An 18,753-nucleotide genomic window follows, 5' to 3' on the forward strand; every position below is an offset into this window, starting at 1 on the left:
AATATTTTTGGTACTTCCTTCAGATAAGCCATGGTAAAGGAACTTAGAATTTTTGCAATATAACAATAATAAAATATTTTCCTTATTATATACTATAAATTCCATTTGTAAATGTGCTTATTACATTGTATCAGTCTTAGTGATTATACTAACAGCTCTCTTTCCTTACAATTAATAGGCTAAAATCTGCTAGGGATGTGGTATCAAGAACAGGTCATTCTTTGGCTCTGGGATGTCTGTATAGGTACCTTGGAGGAATAGGTTCTACTCAGCACCTGAATGCATGTGTTGGAATCCTTTATACTTTATCTCAGGACAGTACTTCTCCTGATGTACAGGTACTTATTGCTTATCTAAAAATGCTGTATTACAAAATAACTGATATTCTGGAGTATAAGGGCTTTTTACTTGTATGAATAACACTGCACAACCTCTTAGATACACATCTCAGGTGATGGCAAGAATTATGATGAGATATAGGAGATTCTTATGTAACGATCAATGAAGCTGACAAAGCTAAGATATGCTGACTTCAAAACCAGTATCTGATGTTCTAGGAATTTATTAATTTCACATTCACCTATACCTTGACTGTGACTAGATAGCACCAGGGTTTTTTTAGTCATGCCATTTTTTTCTCTGCCATGATGTTTACCTCACAGCATTTTTTTTAAGGGTTATACAGTAAATAACAGGGATATGTAGCCTGAATGCTGTAGATCTTGGTCAATATACTTCCTTGAACGATGCAAAATGTTTTGAAGGCAAACTGCAATTATTTCTCTGTGGCTAAAACTATTATCTGTCAGAATAGCTTTGAGATACCAAGTCTATTTCATGTAATTGTCTTAACCTCATTTAAAGATTATTTTAAGCTTTATCTACAGTATCTTCACACAGAGGAGAGCTGTATGTGTACATGAAACTGATGTGTCTATTGGTACAAAGTAACTGAGTCTAAAACAGTATGTTGTTTCAGCAACTCTGTTGTAGTATTTTTTCATAATTCTCTTGTTCTTGTACACAGAACAAGAAGTTTTAAAGAGTAGAATGTACTTGAGAATTAATGATCATTATTGTATTTATTTACTGTTAGATTATTTAATTAACAGTAACAAATTTGAAATGGCTCTTTCATTAGAGAACCTACAGTTCCTTCTAAAATACTGAAAATAGCTTAGCAAGCATCAGGTTCTTAAAGTTTCTTTCTGTAACCTCTCCATTTGTCCCTTTGGAATCTAAAAGTGCAGCTTTTATTTCACTTGAACCGTGAAATTTTATGAACATCTTGTGTTTATACTATCATAGACATTACATGACTGCTGCTCTTATTTTACAGGCATGGGCACTACACTCTCTATCGCTGATAGTAGATTTAGCTGGCCCCTTGTATCATGTGCATGTGGAACCTACCTTATCTCTTGTTCTCATGTTGTTGTTGACTGTGCCTCCTGCTTATGCTGAAGTTCACCAAAGCCTTGGTCGCTGTTTAAATACACTTATTACCACTCTGGGCCCTGAGTTGCAAGGTATGCAATATATAACAGTGTCTGCTTTGTTTCATTTTCAACAAAATTGCTAAAAATTGTTTGAATGTGTCATTCAAACTTTATCAATAAATAAGTGTATGGTGTGTTGGTTTTTTTCCTTGTTGTAAAACAGCATTTCACAGGCCACAAGGTTATGCAATTGAGATGACATGGCTGCTAATTTTTCAAAAATAGCATCTCTCTCTGACATCTCTTCCTCTGTTTCATCTGGTTTTCCCAGCCTTGCTTCAGGCTGAAAATTCTTACGTTTAACAAGGAAACAGAAGGTATTCAAATTTCATGATTTGGGAGCTGGTCTGTGAATTAGTTATAATGCAGACATTTCAAATTTCCATCTAAATCAACTTTTAGGTACCTGGATACTGGGATTTCCTCAGTGTCACCATAACTCATTGATATCAAAGTATCACATAGATATAGAAAGTATCCTTCTAGAGAATGAGAGTTATTGGTGGCTTGGAAAAAGGACAGGTTATCATGTTTTGACCAAAAAAAATTCATCTTCTAAACCCAAAAAAACTTAAATCTTTTTCTTCTGACTATAGGCAGCAGTACGACAGTTTCAGCCTTAAGAACTTCGTGTCTCCTGGGCTGTGCAGTGATGCAGGATCATCCCGACTGCCTTGTTCAGGCTCAAGCCATCTCTTGCCTTCAGCAGCTTCACATGTTTGCTCCTCGACATGTCAACTTGTCTAGCCTTGTAAGCTGCCTATGTGTGAGTATACCTTTACTCATCTATATCCTTGTATTTAAGGCATCTTCTTCAGACACCCTTAAAAAATGCAGATGCTTCTTTAGCCAGAGAAACCAATCACTGTGTTGGGATGAGATGTTTTGTACCTTCCTGCAGGCAAGTATTCTCTTTTTTTTTTTTTTTTCAGTTTTTTCCTCAGCTTCTGCTTCCTCTTTGCAAGATGAGCACATTCTTTAGAAATCTTAGCCTGCTAAACTGCTTGCAAGTGTGTTCTGCTACTCTTATTCAGGCCAGTTGTCTGGCAGGAGATATATATATCCATTATAACTTTATGCTGGATTTTATAGCAGCTATTTTATGTTGGCCAGTATCTTTCCTCTGCTGCTTTTTTATGTCTCAGGTGAAGGATTGATTAAAAAGAATACTGTGTCTACTAATGACTGAGAATTGTTTTGTTTTGTTCACCCACAATAGTGAAAAATCTTGATTTCTCTATTTTGTAATTTCTGTAGCACTAATGCTTCAGTGTGCTGACCTCTTGGCAGTCAGTCTAAAAATTTGACACGTAGGTAATAGTCACACTGGGTCTTTGGAAAAAATAAACAAAACTCTTTTTCAAACGTATTTGACAAAGGTGTGTGGAGGGCTGTAGGTTTGCTGGGGTTTGGTTTTTTTTCCCTGAAAGTCTCTCTTGACTTTGAATATCTGGTGTTCCCAAACACTTAGTTATATGAAGAAAGCTAAAATATTTTTCTGGCATTTATTAGCCTTGATGGGTTTTCAGGGGCCAGCTAGGGTGGTTTGTTTTTTTTATTTTGGTTTTTGGGTTTTTTTGTTTGTTTGGGTTTTTTTAATCGAAGACTGCTTAGTCTCCCTCCCTGTTAATGAGACAGAAACAAAATATGGTGGCTTTGTTTTTCTTTAGTCTTGTCTATCTTAACACAGTTCTTATTCGTATCTTCCCCTGGGTAGCACTAGTATATCAATTATAACTATATTTATTTTGTATAAAGTTTAGATTCCTTCCATTTATATTTATATTCAGTTTGACTGGAAACATGGTTTCGGGAGCCAGGAAAAATTGAAGGGGAAGCTCTTTCAGCCCTACATTGTGTTAGGCATGGATACAGTACATGAAGAAGAAATGGAACTTATCTGATGTGTTCTTTCCTTTAAAATATACCAGCTATTATTTTCTCTTCTCTGGGTAAAACATGTTTTTTCTTACACTGATAAAGTTACAACAAGCCACATAAGATACTGTCTTGATCAGAGGATGTATTTGTGGTCGTATGTGAGTTCATGTAGAGTATGATCTCTCTAACTAATACCAAGTACCTACTAATGAAGAGAGTGTTGTGATAAAGTGGTCTTGTCTATATGATATCATTGAATTACTCAATTAAGAAGCATGGTTCATGGCTTGATTGCGTGTCTGTTTGTGGATTGTGCACATGAGCATGTTCACCTCTACCGCAGAAACTATTGTGAGCTTTGTGGGGGAGGAATCCATCAGAGTCAGTGGCCTCACACAGAGGAACTTCTCTCATTCTCATGAACTTGTTACAGAGCTACAGCCCAATGATGCAGATACAGTAAAAATCAATACATCTCTCAAGAGTGTCATGAGCAAAGAAGGTTTCAGAGTGTGCTGTGCAGATCTCTGAGAATATCATTCCCCTGGCAGAATTCTGCATCTGTAAAACTCAACATCCATCCACATAGTTCCCACTCACTAAATCACCATCTCACTAGGGAAGTAGAACAAACTATTGGACAGCTCCTGAAATCTGCTCTTGACTGCTGTTGGCTTGTAGGGTGACTGTCAGCGAGTCATTCTCCATCAGTTTCAATTTCTGCAAGTGGAGAACGTGGTGTGACTGTGTTCCTTTGCAATGGATTTTGACGTCTTAAAGCGGAAGTAGAGTATAACAGCCAGGCACTGGACACTGTGGATATTCACCACTGCATTCTTTATTTAAGGCAGAGAAAAAAAGGAGAGGCAAAAAATCTGTGGTCAGATAAGTGATCCTTACCTTTTCTGTCCATAGAAACATGAATTCTCACTCCTAACACTGCGAAAACAAATGTACTAATTTGAACCAGCTCATCTGCTACCCACCTTTTTTTCTCTAAGGATTCCAGTCAATCTCTGTCTTCAAACTTGCCTTTTTTAAATTCTGAAATAGACTTTTCTTTTTAAAACAAATGTAGTGTTAGGCAGGCCAACACAATTGCCATGAGCAGCTGCAGTCTGCTTCCTCCACCTGTCTTCCCACCCTCTAGAACATAACATAGTTGTAGTCCCCAAAGTATTAGACTGTTGAGTTTGTGACTAACAAAATGTGACTCTGACAGTGGATAAGCAGCTTCACTGGCTTGCTTTTTGGTTTTGGCTGCTTTTTAATTTATTTTTTCTTTATTGTGTACATGTGCCTGTAATTAGCAAGCTGCCCTTCTTCAGCTTCTGAAAGATATTCCTTGCTTGTTTGTCAATTGGATCTTTTCTCACAGGACTTTGCATCTAACAGAAATGCAGTTAATGTCAGTTAAATCTGGGTTCCAGCAGAATAGGAATTAAACGCTTTTAATCATGCCTAACTTTAAAGCTAATTTATGTGAGCACAGGCTTCTAAAGAGCTTATCTGTGCATGTTTATGATGTAATGAACACCAGTTTTCTGCTGTAAGACATTAAAGATATTTTGAAATGCAGTAAGTATATAATGTCAATAACTATGCTGCACTGTGGTCTTGGTACTATTCAAGTACTAATGTTAAGGGCAGCTGGCTTTCAATTTAAATGTCTTTAACATTAAACGTAAGATAAACAAACTAAGCAAATTGGGATTTTGGTATGTTTCAGAAAAGATTCTGAATTCCAATATATGCTGAATTTACATGTAATGGTCTCCATGTGTGGTTGGTATCATTGTGGTATCTATATTTTGGTTATGTCATGACTGGTTTGTCATTTGTTTTTGTGCAGGAAATCTTGTTGGATAATTCTGTGTTGGTAGGTCCCTGTGCCTTGTTAATCCTAAACTTTTGCAGTTTGTGGTGGTATTTTTAATTTCATCTTTTATCTTTTCCTTTTAACCGTTTTAATGTAATTTCTTTTAGCATGTCAAGTGACATTTGATTGTCATCCTAACCAGACCCTTCCTAACTTTCTGCAGATGGTAGACATACGTTTCATTTATGTGCTTAGTGAGGCATCATTTTGGTTTTAGTGTGTTAAGCACAGAAAGGGAACTGTTTGTTCATTTACGTTTGTACGTGGTGCTTGCATTTTGTGTCTCATATTTAGTCCTGTACCCTGCTTAGAATGTGGGAGAATCAGAGAGATGAAATATGCACATCTTGCATTATTCAGTAGCCTGAATTGGATCCTCTGGCCTTTCCCTATTAAAAATGAGCATGCAATGTATGCATGTAGAATGTGTCGCCTGCTTGCATAAATGTTGCATTAAAAGCCTCACGTGTTGCTTTTCAAGTTTGACTTAAAAGTATCTTGCAGACATACTTACAAAGTGAGGTTTTCTTGTCTTTCAGAGGAATTATGCAGAGAGTGTATCTTTGTGTGTAATAAATACATAATTCTGAGTGTTGTAGATTCATGTGCAGGTTCAGAAGAGGAAGGTTGTTTTTGTTAATTTAACAAAGCTGAACTTCTGTATCAGTGACTCTTTTTGCCTTTCAGCCGTTCTTTTGAACGGTGTATTAATATTGACCTATTCCTTAGAAAGGAGGAGCATGGCCTTCCTGCAGAGTCTCCCTGCAGCAGACACTCAGCTTTGTCTATTTTAAGAATGGTGACAGATAAGGATACACAGTCATGCAGCTGTAGAGAATATTATTTTTTATGAGAACCTAAGGTTAGTTTAAAAGAAGCTGCATAAATATTGGTGTAGCTGTCTTGCCTGGTCATACAGCTGGTTCATCTTATCTTTGGGATCCCCTTTGGAATTTTCTTAAAATTGAAAACAAGGAAATAAAAATCAGAAAGCTCCACTGCAGCAAAAAATAAAAAAGGCAATGTTTTGTGCCTTTTGTGGGGTATTTTGTTCCTGTAATAACGAGTCTGTTATGATATATTTTTTCAGTGTAAAAACTCAATACTGGCCTCACAGTGTTAAGATACAGTGATGCTATAAACATTTTTGCTAGAAACTGCTAGGGAGAGCTGACTTGTCTTAGTGTGATATATTCACTGGTAACTCACCCTTTGTCTCACCTTCTTTAAAATATAATATAATGTAATCTGAGTATATAAATTTTTTTCATGAAATTGCAGCAGTGTTCTCTTTGCTGCACTTTCTTAAAAAACTTCCTTTCATGCATGAAGTTCAGATTTACTAAAGTCTGATTGGCAGTCTCACCCTTGATTACACTGGCATTTCTCTAGTTACATCTGAGGATGATTTGAGTAATTTGCTCTTGCACTGAGTTTTCAAGCCCATTATATGCACTCTGTAGTCAAGGAATAGAGTTAATTGTTCTTTGAGACCATGATTTGTCAGTCATTGAAGTTAATGGGGGTCTCTCTACTGCTACTGTTGGGAGTTGGTTCTGGCCTGAAACCAGTTTTATAAGTTACCTTTTAAGAGGAAATGTTAGAAGTACTAATACATTAAAATCAATTACTGGAATAGCAAAACCTTTATTTGCAGTTAAAAAAAAAAGCAGAGCAAAATAACATTAATGACATGTTCTACTGGCTTCCCAGAGCTGTCATAACTGCAGCTGTTCAGGAAGTACCAGCCTTACAGAGGTGTTGCTGTAAAGGTTTGTTAGCCAGCTTACTGTTTCTTCTTGCATGTTTCAGGTCAATCTCTGTAGCTCATACTTACTGTTGAGACGTGCAGTGGTGGCTTGCTTGTGCCAGCTTGTGCAAAGAGAAGCTGCTGAGGTATCAGAACATGCTGTCGCGTTAGTTAAAGAGAGCAGAGAAGATTTTACCCCAGGTAAGGTATTGAAGTTTTGAGGTCAAAGAGTGCTGATAGTGAACATTAAGTACACTGCAATAGGTGTGAAAGCTTTGCTACATTCTTGAAATCTTTAACTCAGAAAGGTTTTCTGCTTCAGTGCTCTGGATAGTATCAACTTAGGAAGGGTTTGGATGCTTTCCTTAGTGATAAAATGAAGAAACTGTTGCTTTTCATATACTCTGGATAGTAAGAGTCACCAAGTCAGAAAATGCAAGTAGAGTTCAGAGAAACCTATGTCCGTGTAGTCAGTAGCTGTTGTAGGAACTGCCTAGCACATAAATCTCATCTTAAATTAAAATTCTGTCATTGAGGGAAGGAGTATAAAGCCTGTTGAAAAAAGTTTCTGTTGACCTTTTTGTAGAGCTAGTTAAGCTGCAGTCCCTAGAATTTTTAACTTCCCAAAGGGTTTGTTTGTTTGTTAAAAGGCCCAAGAATGATTGCTAGTTCATCCTCATGTGCCTTCCTGTGAGGGGATGATGGTAATAAGTGATTTCACTCTGGATGTCAATTCAAGTTCATTTGGAACTTTCCAGAAAAGGTTGACTATAGTAATTTTGTAAAAATGCTATTTTTTTAAAGTGGTAATATTGGACAAATAAAAATCAATCATTTTCATTCAACAAATTATTTCCACATGTCTTGTTTTGAGCTTTGCTGGAGAATAATTTTAACTTTCTTCCAAGTTAAAACACTGATTTTAGAAATACCTATTTGACTCAGTGTGAGGAATCAAGTGGCCAGATGCTACAGTGATGACAATGCTGTGCAATTCAGAATAGGATTTCCACCCCCCCCTTGAGGCAACTTTCTTCCTGTTGTTAGTAAGTTTCTGTAAGAGTGCAAAGTTTGTTTTGTACTCAGAAATTTAGATATGGTATTAAAACAATTAATACTATAATTTCACAAGGTATTTGTTGCTCACAAGATACTCTGCATCCTTCGGCGGGGTTTCTGTGGTCATTACTGCTGTTTTGTGGTGTACAGCATTCAGCTCACAGGCTTTGTTCTTAGCAGATGTTAACATCAGAGAAATAGGCCTGGAGGGGGCATTGCTGGGCTTGCTGGACAAAGAACTGGATCAAAGATTATGCCAAGATATCCAAGAGACACTGACTCATATGCTTACTTCAATGGCAGTTGAAAAGCTCTCTTTCTGGCTGAAGCTTTGTAAGGATGTTCTTGCTGCCTCCGCTGGTAAGTCACAATACACTGGTTAAGAACTTAATGAAAATAAGGCCTGCAGTGGTACAGTATGTCACTGAGGGAAAGTATTCTTGCTTCTTGAATGTTTAACGCTTAGGAGGTGTCATGTCATCCTTCATATTGAAACACTGGACTGTTTAAGTTAGTTCTTTCAGAAGGGATATGATTTTCTCCCTTCTGATTGCCTTTCCCTATTGAACAAGGTTTTGTAAACATTTTTGTATGTCTTGCCTGTTTGTTGATTGATAGTTATAATATTAGCATATTTCCGTATCAGAAATGAAACTGCAGAATTCATTTGAGCTTGTGAGTTCTGTGCAATTACCTACAAGAAAAACATTCCAACACTCTCCTCTAATAATAATAGGAATGATACGGGCCTAGGCCTACAGTATCATAATGAAACTCCTGAGCAGATAAAATTAATTACTGTGCTGAATATTGGGGGAGGGAAAGGGGAAGGTGGGAATTCTTTTACCTCCAGTTCAGGAGAAAAACTCCTTGGATTTAAATCTTTTGATTTGGATAGATACTAGCTTCTAACATGTCGCACTTAATTTAAAAGGTGGGGGTGTTTTTCTTTCATGTCTTTCACTGCAGTTGTTCATTGACTTCCATGGTACCCATCTTATCTTCCAACAAGTTATATCAACCAAATGCACAGTTTTGTTATATTTTATTTTTAACTCTAGCATATACTTTTAAGACACCAAGGTTGAAGGGAGTCATAGAGATTTGGAGGCTAGAGATGGTCTTCGAAGAGATTTCCTCATGAATCATTCTCTAGTTTTCACTTGCATTAAGAAAGAATATTACATTGCTTCTTTTCCCTCCCCATGTCCTAAATACAGATTTCAATACTGTAGCTTCAGTAGATACCACTCAAGAAGAAACTTCTAAAGTGGATGATGCATCTGTATTAACATCTGACAGCGATGAGAGGTTCCATCCTTTCAGTAATCCACGATGGTCAACCAGAGTTTTTGCTGCTGAGTGTGTTTGTAAAATTATAAGCCAGTGTGAAAGTGCAGGCAGTGCACATTTTGACATAACTTTGGCTCAGGAAAGAAAACAACGTGATTCAAGAGGTATGTGTTAAGCACTGAAAGAATTTCACAGAATGCAAAATGTACTTAAAATAAATGTTAGCTGTTTGCATTGTAATTAAATTCATCATAAATTTGTTGTTTGTTGAAACCTTTAATTAATCTTATTAGAAGCCTATATTTATTGAGGTGTAGTGCAACTTTTACTTGCCAAAATACTGGCATGTCACTACAGCTTTGACACTCACTTTACTCGTTAGAGTACCATGGCATACGTGTAGGAAGCAATTGTTTCTGCATAAGCACTGGCAATTGGAAGTGATAGCTGACACCAGCCTGCAGCATCACACTGGTATCTGAGACTACGACTAAAAAACTCCACTTTTCTTTTTTCCCTATAATTTACATCATTACCAGTAGAAGAATGGTGTCAATTTTCAGTACTGCTCTATGTTTATCTGAAGGCGTTTTCCCCAAAACACTGGGGTTTTTTGGCTTTTTTTTACAAAATCTGCCTCATACATAAAGGTATTTATGCTTCATTCTAAGTATTTTTTTTTACATTCAAATGGAAAGGAGCCTAGATCAGATATTCAAGTAAGATTTTTGTATAGAATCATAGAATCATAGAATTGTAGGGGTTGGAAGGGACCTCGAGAGATCAGCGGGTCCAACCCCCCTGCCAAAGCAGCTCCCCAGCTCATATCACTCAGACAGGCGTCCAGATGGGTCTTGAATATCTCCAGAGATGGAGACTCCGCCACTCCCCTGGGCAGCCTATTCTAGTGCTCTGTCACCCTGTATGTAAGACTGTTGCATGTGTGAGCTCCCTGAAGTGAATCCTTGGCATGTGGTGAGGTAAAATGTAAAATACTGATTTTGAAAATGTTGGGAGCACTCTTTTAGAACGTACCATGTCTAAATCTAAAGTCAATAAAACTATTTTCCCTTTTAATTTCTGTTTTCTCTTCAGATGACTTTTTGGTACTGCACTTGGCTGACCTGGTCCGCATGGCGTTCATGGCTGCCACAGATCACAGTGATCAGCTTCGTCTTTCTGGGCTGCAGACTTTGCTCACTGTTGTTCGGAAGTTTGCGGCTGTTCCAGAACCGGAGTTTCCAGGTCATGTCATTCTGGAGCAATATCAAGCCAACGTAAGCACTGTTACTAAGAGCTTGGAAGTGTTCAGAGCTGTTGTACAAGAGATTAACTTCTTGCAGTGTGTATTGCTAGAGTTGGGTTTCAGTTAGTTTGTTGCTGAAACTGTTATTAATTTCTTTGAACTTAACTTCCTTATGGTGCGTCTTTTCAGTTGGTATATAATGGTTCAGCCCCAAAGTTTTTCAAGTTTCAGCATTTTCCCCCTTTTCCTATTAGAATAGTAGGGGTTTTGCTGGAAAGCATTGGTTTCAAAGCCTGGAAGTATTTCAAAAAATACTAGGAACAACCATCAACAACTCTGCTTAGAAGTAAGTAGTCTTTTCACATCAGAGGTCACACTAGGAGATCTCGGTTGATAAATAAGCCAGAGCATGGATTGTACTCACAGCATCTGTTTCAGTTAAGTATTGGGTGAGACTTACAGAAAAGCTGTCCTCATTGTCTTGAGTTCCAGGCTGCACTTGTGTTAAATATGACAAACAGCTGTGTTAAGCCTCACCTTGCTCCCCTTCTTCGATTTCTGGCAGGCATTGAATAAATCAGATTACGTTCTCTCACAGAGATGGAGAGATCTTGACAGTGAATACATCCTAACCCACTTTGATCTTGCTTATGCCGTTAAAATTCTATTCTACTGGAAATTCTTTGTGGGACAGAAGTGCCTTGATCTAGTCTGGAACTACCAAGGGAAAAAAATACACCTTCTGTCCTTGCTGTCCAAAATCATCAAGCAGGCCACAAGTAGAGCTAATAATTCTCCTTTTAACCTTTGCTATCCTTAAAGTGTTTCTGCCAATACTGTGTGTAGATCCTCTCATCAGCTGCTTCATAGATGTTAGAGATATGAAACAGTTAAATAGCCAGTATTTTGCTTGTGTTTTGTTTTTCTCCCCAGAAATTGATGGATAATTTTTTCCTGAAATCTCATTCAGAAGTTCCTTAAATAAAGTCTGACCTTTAGGATGTCTTAAAAACCTGTCATTAATTGTCATTAAAACCAACTTTTTCCACTTACTTTCACAACCTTGTACCTGTGGTACTTGTACTACACTTTGTACTTTTATCCCAAAGAGCATCATATTCAAGTCTGAGTTTCAATGTATCAAGTAAAGCAGAAAGAGAAATTTTCATGAACCTTTAGTGAAATAGCTTCAACAATGAAAGTAGGTGAAATCACTGTAACCTGACATGTTTTTGTGTTCTTTTTAGGGGAATTGGGTTTTGTCTCCTTCTTTCACTTTGTAAAGTTGTCAAATTTCAGCTGGTTGTTTCCTTAAACATGTATTCTTTCTGAGTAAGGAAATGCCACTCATGAGGTGTCTTGCAAGTCTTTCATGGTTTGGAATGTTGTTTTTTCTTTGGAGGGCTACTTATCAAGTCAAGATTTCAGGAAGGAAGAGGTTTCTGTTTCAATTTTATACTTTGTAAAAAATAGAATCAACTTTGAAGGCCTCACTCAAAGAGAATCAAGTCTTGAAGTAAGCAAAACAAAACAATAGAAGTATGACTGCAGCTGTCTCCCTGCTCTTTAACCTCACTGAAACATTATGTGGAAAACTGAAGAGGAAACTATGATTTATAAAGGAAAACTGCAACAAAGCCTGCTTATGACAAGTAATTATTTAGCTAATTGTTTACTATGTATTAAATATCACCTATAACTTCTTTTTAGGTTGGAGCAGCACTTAGGCCTGCCTTTGCTCCCGAAACTCCTCCTGATGTCACAGCAAAAGCATGTCAGGCAAGTGTTGAAAGTCAGAAGTCTTAGGTAATAGATCCTCTGAAATTTTCTTTTTGAAAACCACAGAAGAAAAAGAAAATAAATCTTCTAGCCTCAAATCTGGAGTGTACACAAAATGTCACTGATCTTATCCCTGTATTGCAAAAGCACAAAGAATTTATGCACTTTAAAATCTTTTGAGAAACTTTGTAGCAGTTGATACTTTGGCTGCTATTTATGACATCACTCTAACATTTTTTGACTTTCATTACTTACTAATGCTAAACTGTGATGTCATTTAATATTAATTATTATCTGAGAGTAACTGTGTCTCAGCATAAATTAAATTTGTATTTCATAATTTTGCAGATGGGAAAAAAAAAGAGTATTCAGTGGAGTTTGGCTCTTGTTTTTCATTATTTCTGTTTTATCACACTAGGTATGCAGTGCTTGGATATCAAGTGGTGTAGTAAGTGATCTTAATGACCTTAGAAGGGTCCACCAGTTGCTTGTATCCTCTTTGGTCAAAGTGCAGGCTGGAAAAGAAGCACAAAATCAACAATACAGTGAAAGCACCTCAACAATGGAGATACTGGCTGTGCTCAAGGCTTGGGCAGAGGTTAGTGTAACAGCTCTGTAATGATAGTCTTGATATCTGGTAGGTGAGTTAGAACCTTTTAGACAGAGTAGTTTAAGTAATTTTTTACATGCTTCATTGGAAAGAAGTTACTATCATTTGATTTACTTTGATGCCTCTAAACAGTACATGGAGTTTGTAAACTAGAGGAAAGCAGTGGTAGTTACCTGTTTTACTCTATGCATTAAGACATATTCCCAGAGCTTAAGAAATATGAATCTGTTAACATATTGTAATATTTCATTTTAAATTGGCATGGTATAAATGGCTGTGGTCATGGTCCACTGAACACACTGTTTTAAATAGGTGTAATTGTTCTGGCAGAGAGGCTGGACTAGAGAGGGATACTCACAAAAGCTAACTTTAGATTAGTTGAACTGGTCTCCTATGTCTCTTTTAAAGTTAAGGAGGTGAGCTTTCCTCCAGAGGCATTTTGGAGAGAGTAAAGAGTGCTGCTGGTCTGAAACATTCTCAAGCCTGTCTTTTTTTTTTTTCTTCTTGGATAACTGGAGATAGTATATAGGTGTCCTGGTTCTGGCCAGGACAGAGTTAACTTTCCCAAGCAGCCAGCACAGGTGAGCTGAGTTGGCCAGGGCTGTTTTTCACACCACCTGACATCACCACCCCACTCTCCCCACTCCCTCTCCCTTAAAAAAATGGTCTGGCTGGGGAGGGGCACTGCTGTGCTGTTCAGGTAGTCTGAGTACATCTGGGTGTTGTGTCAGTCCTCAATGCTATTGTCTTGTTGTATAATGTACTGTGTTATCACTGAGTGTAATCTCTGATGGCCTGTTACTGTTCCCCTTTCAGGATGATTTTTGTCAGTTAACTGTCCTTATTCCAACCCACTTACGTTTCTCCTCGGGGAGTGAGCAAGTGGTGTGGTCCTCAGCCACTGTTTGGGGCTGAATGCCACAGTCCTTACCCTTCTCATGTGTAGGTTAGCCTGTTGATGGCCACACCCAAAGTTGGCAGACAACGTCAGACTGCTTGTCATTCTTTACTGCAACACAGTTATTGATAGTTTTGACAAATTGGATGCAAGTGCAATATTTCATTTCAGTTAAAGAAAGATATAAGAATGATTTGACTCTGGTTTCAGAATGATGATTATAGGTATCATTGTAGCTATAACAGGGTTTGATGTTTGGAAGCTGAAGCTGGACAAGTTTTTTAAAAGCAGGATAGTTAGCTACAGCTCTGTTTAGGAATTTTAGTATGTTTTAGTACATTACCCTTAATTGCAACTTTTGCATCAAGATTAGATGAAGGAGCAGATTCAGAAGGTTTAGAAAATCAGTGCTTGTTCACCCATGCTTCCTGGACTTGGAACAGAAACAGATTCTATGAAAACTCCTGCCCGTTCAGCAGGCAGTCATGCTAATGATGGCAGTAGTTTTCCAAGTGTTAATATTTGTAAATCTCTCTACAAATATACAAACAGGTTTACATAGTTGCAGTTGAAAAGCAGAAGAGTCAAAGGGATGCACACAATCACTGTTTAAAAATTGCAAATCCTGCAGAAGAAAGCTACAGAGATGTAATATCTTCATCCAGTGGACTTCTGGACTTAGTACATGCAGATCTTGGAATACTAAGCAAGCTCTGGCTTGCTGCACTTCAGGATTTTGCCCTCTTAACTTTGCCTTCAGAATATGCATCACAACTACCTGCTGAAGGTAAGAAGGCAAATCAGTTGTATTTTCATAGGTCAGTTGTAAGTGCACATCATTAATGTTCCAGGTGACTTGTGTTAGGCTCATGGTAAGATTAAATTGTATAGACAATTCTGCTTACTTTATCTAAGATACATGCTGCTTTTGAGAGCAGGAGTTTCACAGACATGACAAGCAGTTTGCTATTCTTGTTTGTTGGTAATATTATGGTTGAAAGAAGAAAAAGGTAACTGTATTGGATTCTATCCAGATAAATCTAAATGAAGTGCCCTCATTAGGCTGAATTTTAATATTGAACTTTCTAAAGTCCTACCTAAAATACAATAAATATAATTTCAGTAAAAAGAAGAATCCCCTTTTATAAGAATGAGAAAATACTGTACTTGAAAAGAAATTATATTCTTCAAACTGTAACTTCTCTTCTTGTAGGTGGTACATTTTATACAGCAGAGACAATTGAAAATGCCAGACCTCATTACTACAACTCCTGGGCACTGATCCTTTACGCTGCAGCATTGTGGCTTACTAGCACAGGTTTCATCACTGTTGATCCAGATGAAGGAGTTACTAACCTCTCTAGACCTGTCACCCCAACTACAATGTGTCAAGATTCTTCTTCCAGACCCTCAGTGAAGTCTCCTGAGGATGTGAATACTGAGAGATTTCATCTTATCTTGGGTTAGTAAGTGCATAATCTGTTTAGATGCTGTAACCCAAAAATGTTATTTTCAATAGATAAAACTTTCAGCAAACAAGTATTTAATTACTCACATTTAAATGCATTGTTCAATATTACATCTCTTAAAGTTCTTCTGACTGTATATTTTTTAGGTGCTAGTGAGAAAATTGTAGTGTGTTTTCCCCAACGTGGGAGAAAAATACTATGAGCTAAGCAAGTCCTAAGCAAGTGCTTCCTGCTTTGCTCATAAACATGCAAGTTCAAGGGTGGATTTTGTCATGGCTGTGGCACTACAATTAGAGTGTGTACTGTTTAGCGTCACTGAAGTACAGTTTTACACCACAGGTTAGTGTGCAGTTTGCAGGGGAGTTGTGGAGATGATCTTGTCCACTGTCCCCTGCTCAAGCCAGGCCACCTGTAGCCAATTGTCTGTTACAGAATCACAGAAGGTAGGGATTGGAAGGCACCTTGAAAGTTGATTTATTCCAACCCCCCTGCCCAAGCAGGATCACCTAGACTAGGTCACACAGGAATGCATGCAGGTGGGTTTTGAATGTCTCCAGGGAAGGAGATTCCACAACCTCTCTGGGTAGTCTGTTCCAGTGCTTTGTCACCCTCACGGTAACAGCATTTCTTTAAGGTGACATAAAGCCCTGCTTAAGCCTTCACTACTGCAGAGGCTAATGGGGCAGCTAAATTCAGTTCCAGTTCTCTAAATTTACACAAGAAGTCATGTCTGGTTGCATTTTTTCCCTGCTTTCTCCTTTGCATACCTCTGTAATCCCTTTTTGGAATGGGTTTGTATGACCCGGATGCTTCTCTCAAATCCCAGTCTTCCTGTGCAGACCGGGCTTCCTTTTGAACACTATTGCTCCCTCAGTTAAGAGTGGGACCTCTGATGCAGAAGCTGCTCTTTTCCCCTGCTTCCTTACCACTGGATTAGTGCTTCAGATTTCATATACTTTACTGTGGGCACCTGGCTTGTTTATTCTGCCTCTGAATATATATCCCACTTGTTCATCTTTACTTCTTACAGAGAAACTGAAAGAACTTTAAAGCGGGGACACTTTCTGGTAGGCAGCTGCTCTTTAGTGCACACTGATCAGTTTCCCAAATCATCACACCTTTTGGAATTACAGCTGCACAACTGGGATGAGAATATGGATCACAGTTTATATTAAGTATATCTTCAGTGTCATCCAAGGTCATCCAAAGAGTCCTGAAAGCTCAGAAGAAAAGTCATTGTTTTTATCTGCTCTAGGATGTGTAGACTTAGGCTTCATGTAATTTACTTATTCCTGGTGATTCAGTTGTGGTAGCTGCAAACTTTAGTATTTTTGTAAAGTGGGAAGATAAAGCCTCAGCCTTGGGAGTTTGTGAACTATTATTACTTTCTCCCTTATTTCCTTCTATTACATAATTCAGCATGATTAGGCAAATAATTCTGCTACATGCACATTATGAATTTCCTGCCTATTGACTGGACCAAGAGCTCAGTGTTTGACTCAGAAATTGCCCTATTTCATATTTATTTATGTTAATAGCCAGTTATAATCATGTTTTACACTGTCTAGAAGCTGAAGATCTTTCATTGTATTGAGGGAAATTGAGTCTTTGCCCTAAGATATTAGCAATAAGCAATTAATTCACTGTATATAAAATGCAAATTTAGGTCTGCCAAGCCTACTGTTAGGTTACTTAGTAACTGACAAAATTAGTTCTTAAAATTTTGTGCACATATGGGTTTTTTCTTCTAATGCTTACAGGAATTAGTGTGGAATTTCTCTGCTCTCCTCGATCAGATGCAGCAATGGAGAACATCATTGCCTGCTTACGTGCCCTGCAGGCACTCTTTGATGTTCCATGGCCAAGGTCTAAAATAGGTGGTGATCAGGTAATGTCTTGATGGTTAAAAGCCTCCCAAAATTATGGCATCATCTTAGTTTGAAAAGTAAGATATTTCATCAGGAAGGAGTAATTAAATGAGTAAGATGAGAGCCAGGTAGACAGAATTCCAGGAAAAAAATAAGTTCCCTTACTGTCTGTGTCCAAGGACAGTTCCATTTATTATGTTGTAAATACTGATAAAAGGAACCTGGACAAAACCAGTGCAAAACAAACAAACAAAAAAACCCCAATCAACAAACAGACCAAAAAAAAACCCACAACACAACAGTGATCCCATAAAGAAGTAGTAACTTCAATATTCCTTTATTTTTGTTTCTTTAAATTGTGCTGTGTGCTATGCAATTGTCTAGCACAGCAAAAAGTGATAAAGTCTATGGACATCCCCAGGTTCTGCTGACTGCAGGTGTTCTGTCCAAGGAAATGCACAGACTGTAGGAGGCATGTGGTGTAGTATCCCCACCTTCAAAAGGTAAAAGACCCAAAGAGGAGGATTACTTGGGGATTTTTAGTACTTTTAAGTACTTTATCTCTAAATTACCGTGATTACTATTGTGTTGGGAGACTTGAGCAGGACTGCTGCTAGTGGGAGCTAGGAGCTAGGTGTTGAAGAAAATGCCAACTCCTGGGGTTGTATCAATTATACTGTGTTCCTTAGTGAGATCAGTAAGAGTAATACTCTGGGCTTTAACAAGTATTAACAAGTTTCTAAGATCCCTGCTTTAGAATGGGGATTATATTAAGCATTTTTCTCACCACAGGAGTTGGGTGTAGAGCTGCTGAATGTTTTACATCGACTGATCCTGACCAGAGAGTCACCTGACATTCAGCTCGCTGCCCTTGAAGTGGTTCGGCTGATTCTCTTCGCGTCTCAGGAACACGTGAAGGAAAAGCGGAGAAGCGCGGAAGGTGCAGTAACCTATGAGAACTTGAGCAGGTGCTGTCAGGGTTAAAACAGTTCTTTCTTGGATAACTGGATTCTTGAAGGTGATATTCCATATTTCCTCATTGAAATGTTTCACAGTTGGTGGCTAATTCAGGTTTACTTAGCTCAGTCCAGGTGCTTGACAGAAGAGATTGGGGCGGTATGATAAATAGCAGGTGGTTTTGGTGGCGACTGGAAGGTATGAAGTCAGGAGGAAAACTGGAGAAGCTGCAGTTGGGATAGTCTTGTGTTGTGACAGTCTAACTGAAAAGCAGGGCTTGGCTGCAGCACCCATTGAACGCTCAGCACATGCTGCTGTTACATGCCAGGCTCTACAGAGTTACAATCAGAGTGACTAGTGAAAGAAAGAGAGATGCAGGTTTTTTAAACAGGGAGAAAAATGAAAACACTTGTGTTGGGTGGGTGGTGGTGTGGTGCCTCAGCACGTTGTCTGTCTAAATCTATGGCATGCACTTTGCCTTTTGACAGCCAGTGCATAGTGTGCTTATTCAGAAAGATGGATGTTTGCCAGCAGAACTTTGCATAGCTCTGCATGCACAAATGGG

At 38.1% G+C, this 18,753-nt stretch overlaps 1 protein-coding gene across 1 annotated transcript in view; it reads left to right on the forward strand.

Moving 5' to 3' along the window:
* Positions 1-18,753, forward strand: part of HEATR5A (HEAT repeat containing 5A) — a gene marked incomplete at both ends in the record, with an annotated part of 53,202 nt that overhangs the window by 27,594 nt on the left and 6,855 nt on the right. Inside the window, 13 exons of the mRNA XM_084262918.1 lie at positions 179-338; positions 1,340-1,529; positions 2,096-2,265; positions 7,072-7,210; positions 8,249-8,428; positions 9,289-9,525; positions 10,457-10,638; positions 12,318-12,386; positions 12,805-12,984; positions 14,447-14,681; positions 15,108-15,356; positions 17,124-17,251; positions 18,024-18,171. Of these exons, the coding sequence (XP_084119044.1) occupies positions 179-338; positions 1,340-1,529; positions 2,096-2,265; positions 7,072-7,210; positions 8,249-8,428; positions 9,289-9,525; positions 10,457-10,638; positions 12,318-12,386; positions 12,805-12,984; positions 14,447-14,681; positions 15,108-15,356; positions 17,124-17,251; positions 18,024-18,171 (2,267 nt within the window). The remainder of the gene's footprint in view (positions 1-178; positions 339-1,339; positions 1,530-2,095; positions 2,266-7,071; positions 7,211-8,248; positions 8,429-9,288; positions 9,526-10,456; positions 10,639-12,317; positions 12,387-12,804; positions 12,985-14,446; positions 14,682-15,107; positions 15,357-17,123; positions 17,252-18,023; positions 18,172-18,753) is intronic.

The sequence above is a fragment of the Gallinula chloropus genome (assembly GCF_964237585.1).
Source record: "Gallinula chloropus genome assembly, chromosome: 4".
NCBI classification, from domain to species: Eukaryota; Metazoa; Chordata; class Aves; order Gruiformes; family Rallidae; genus Gallinula; species Gallinula chloropus.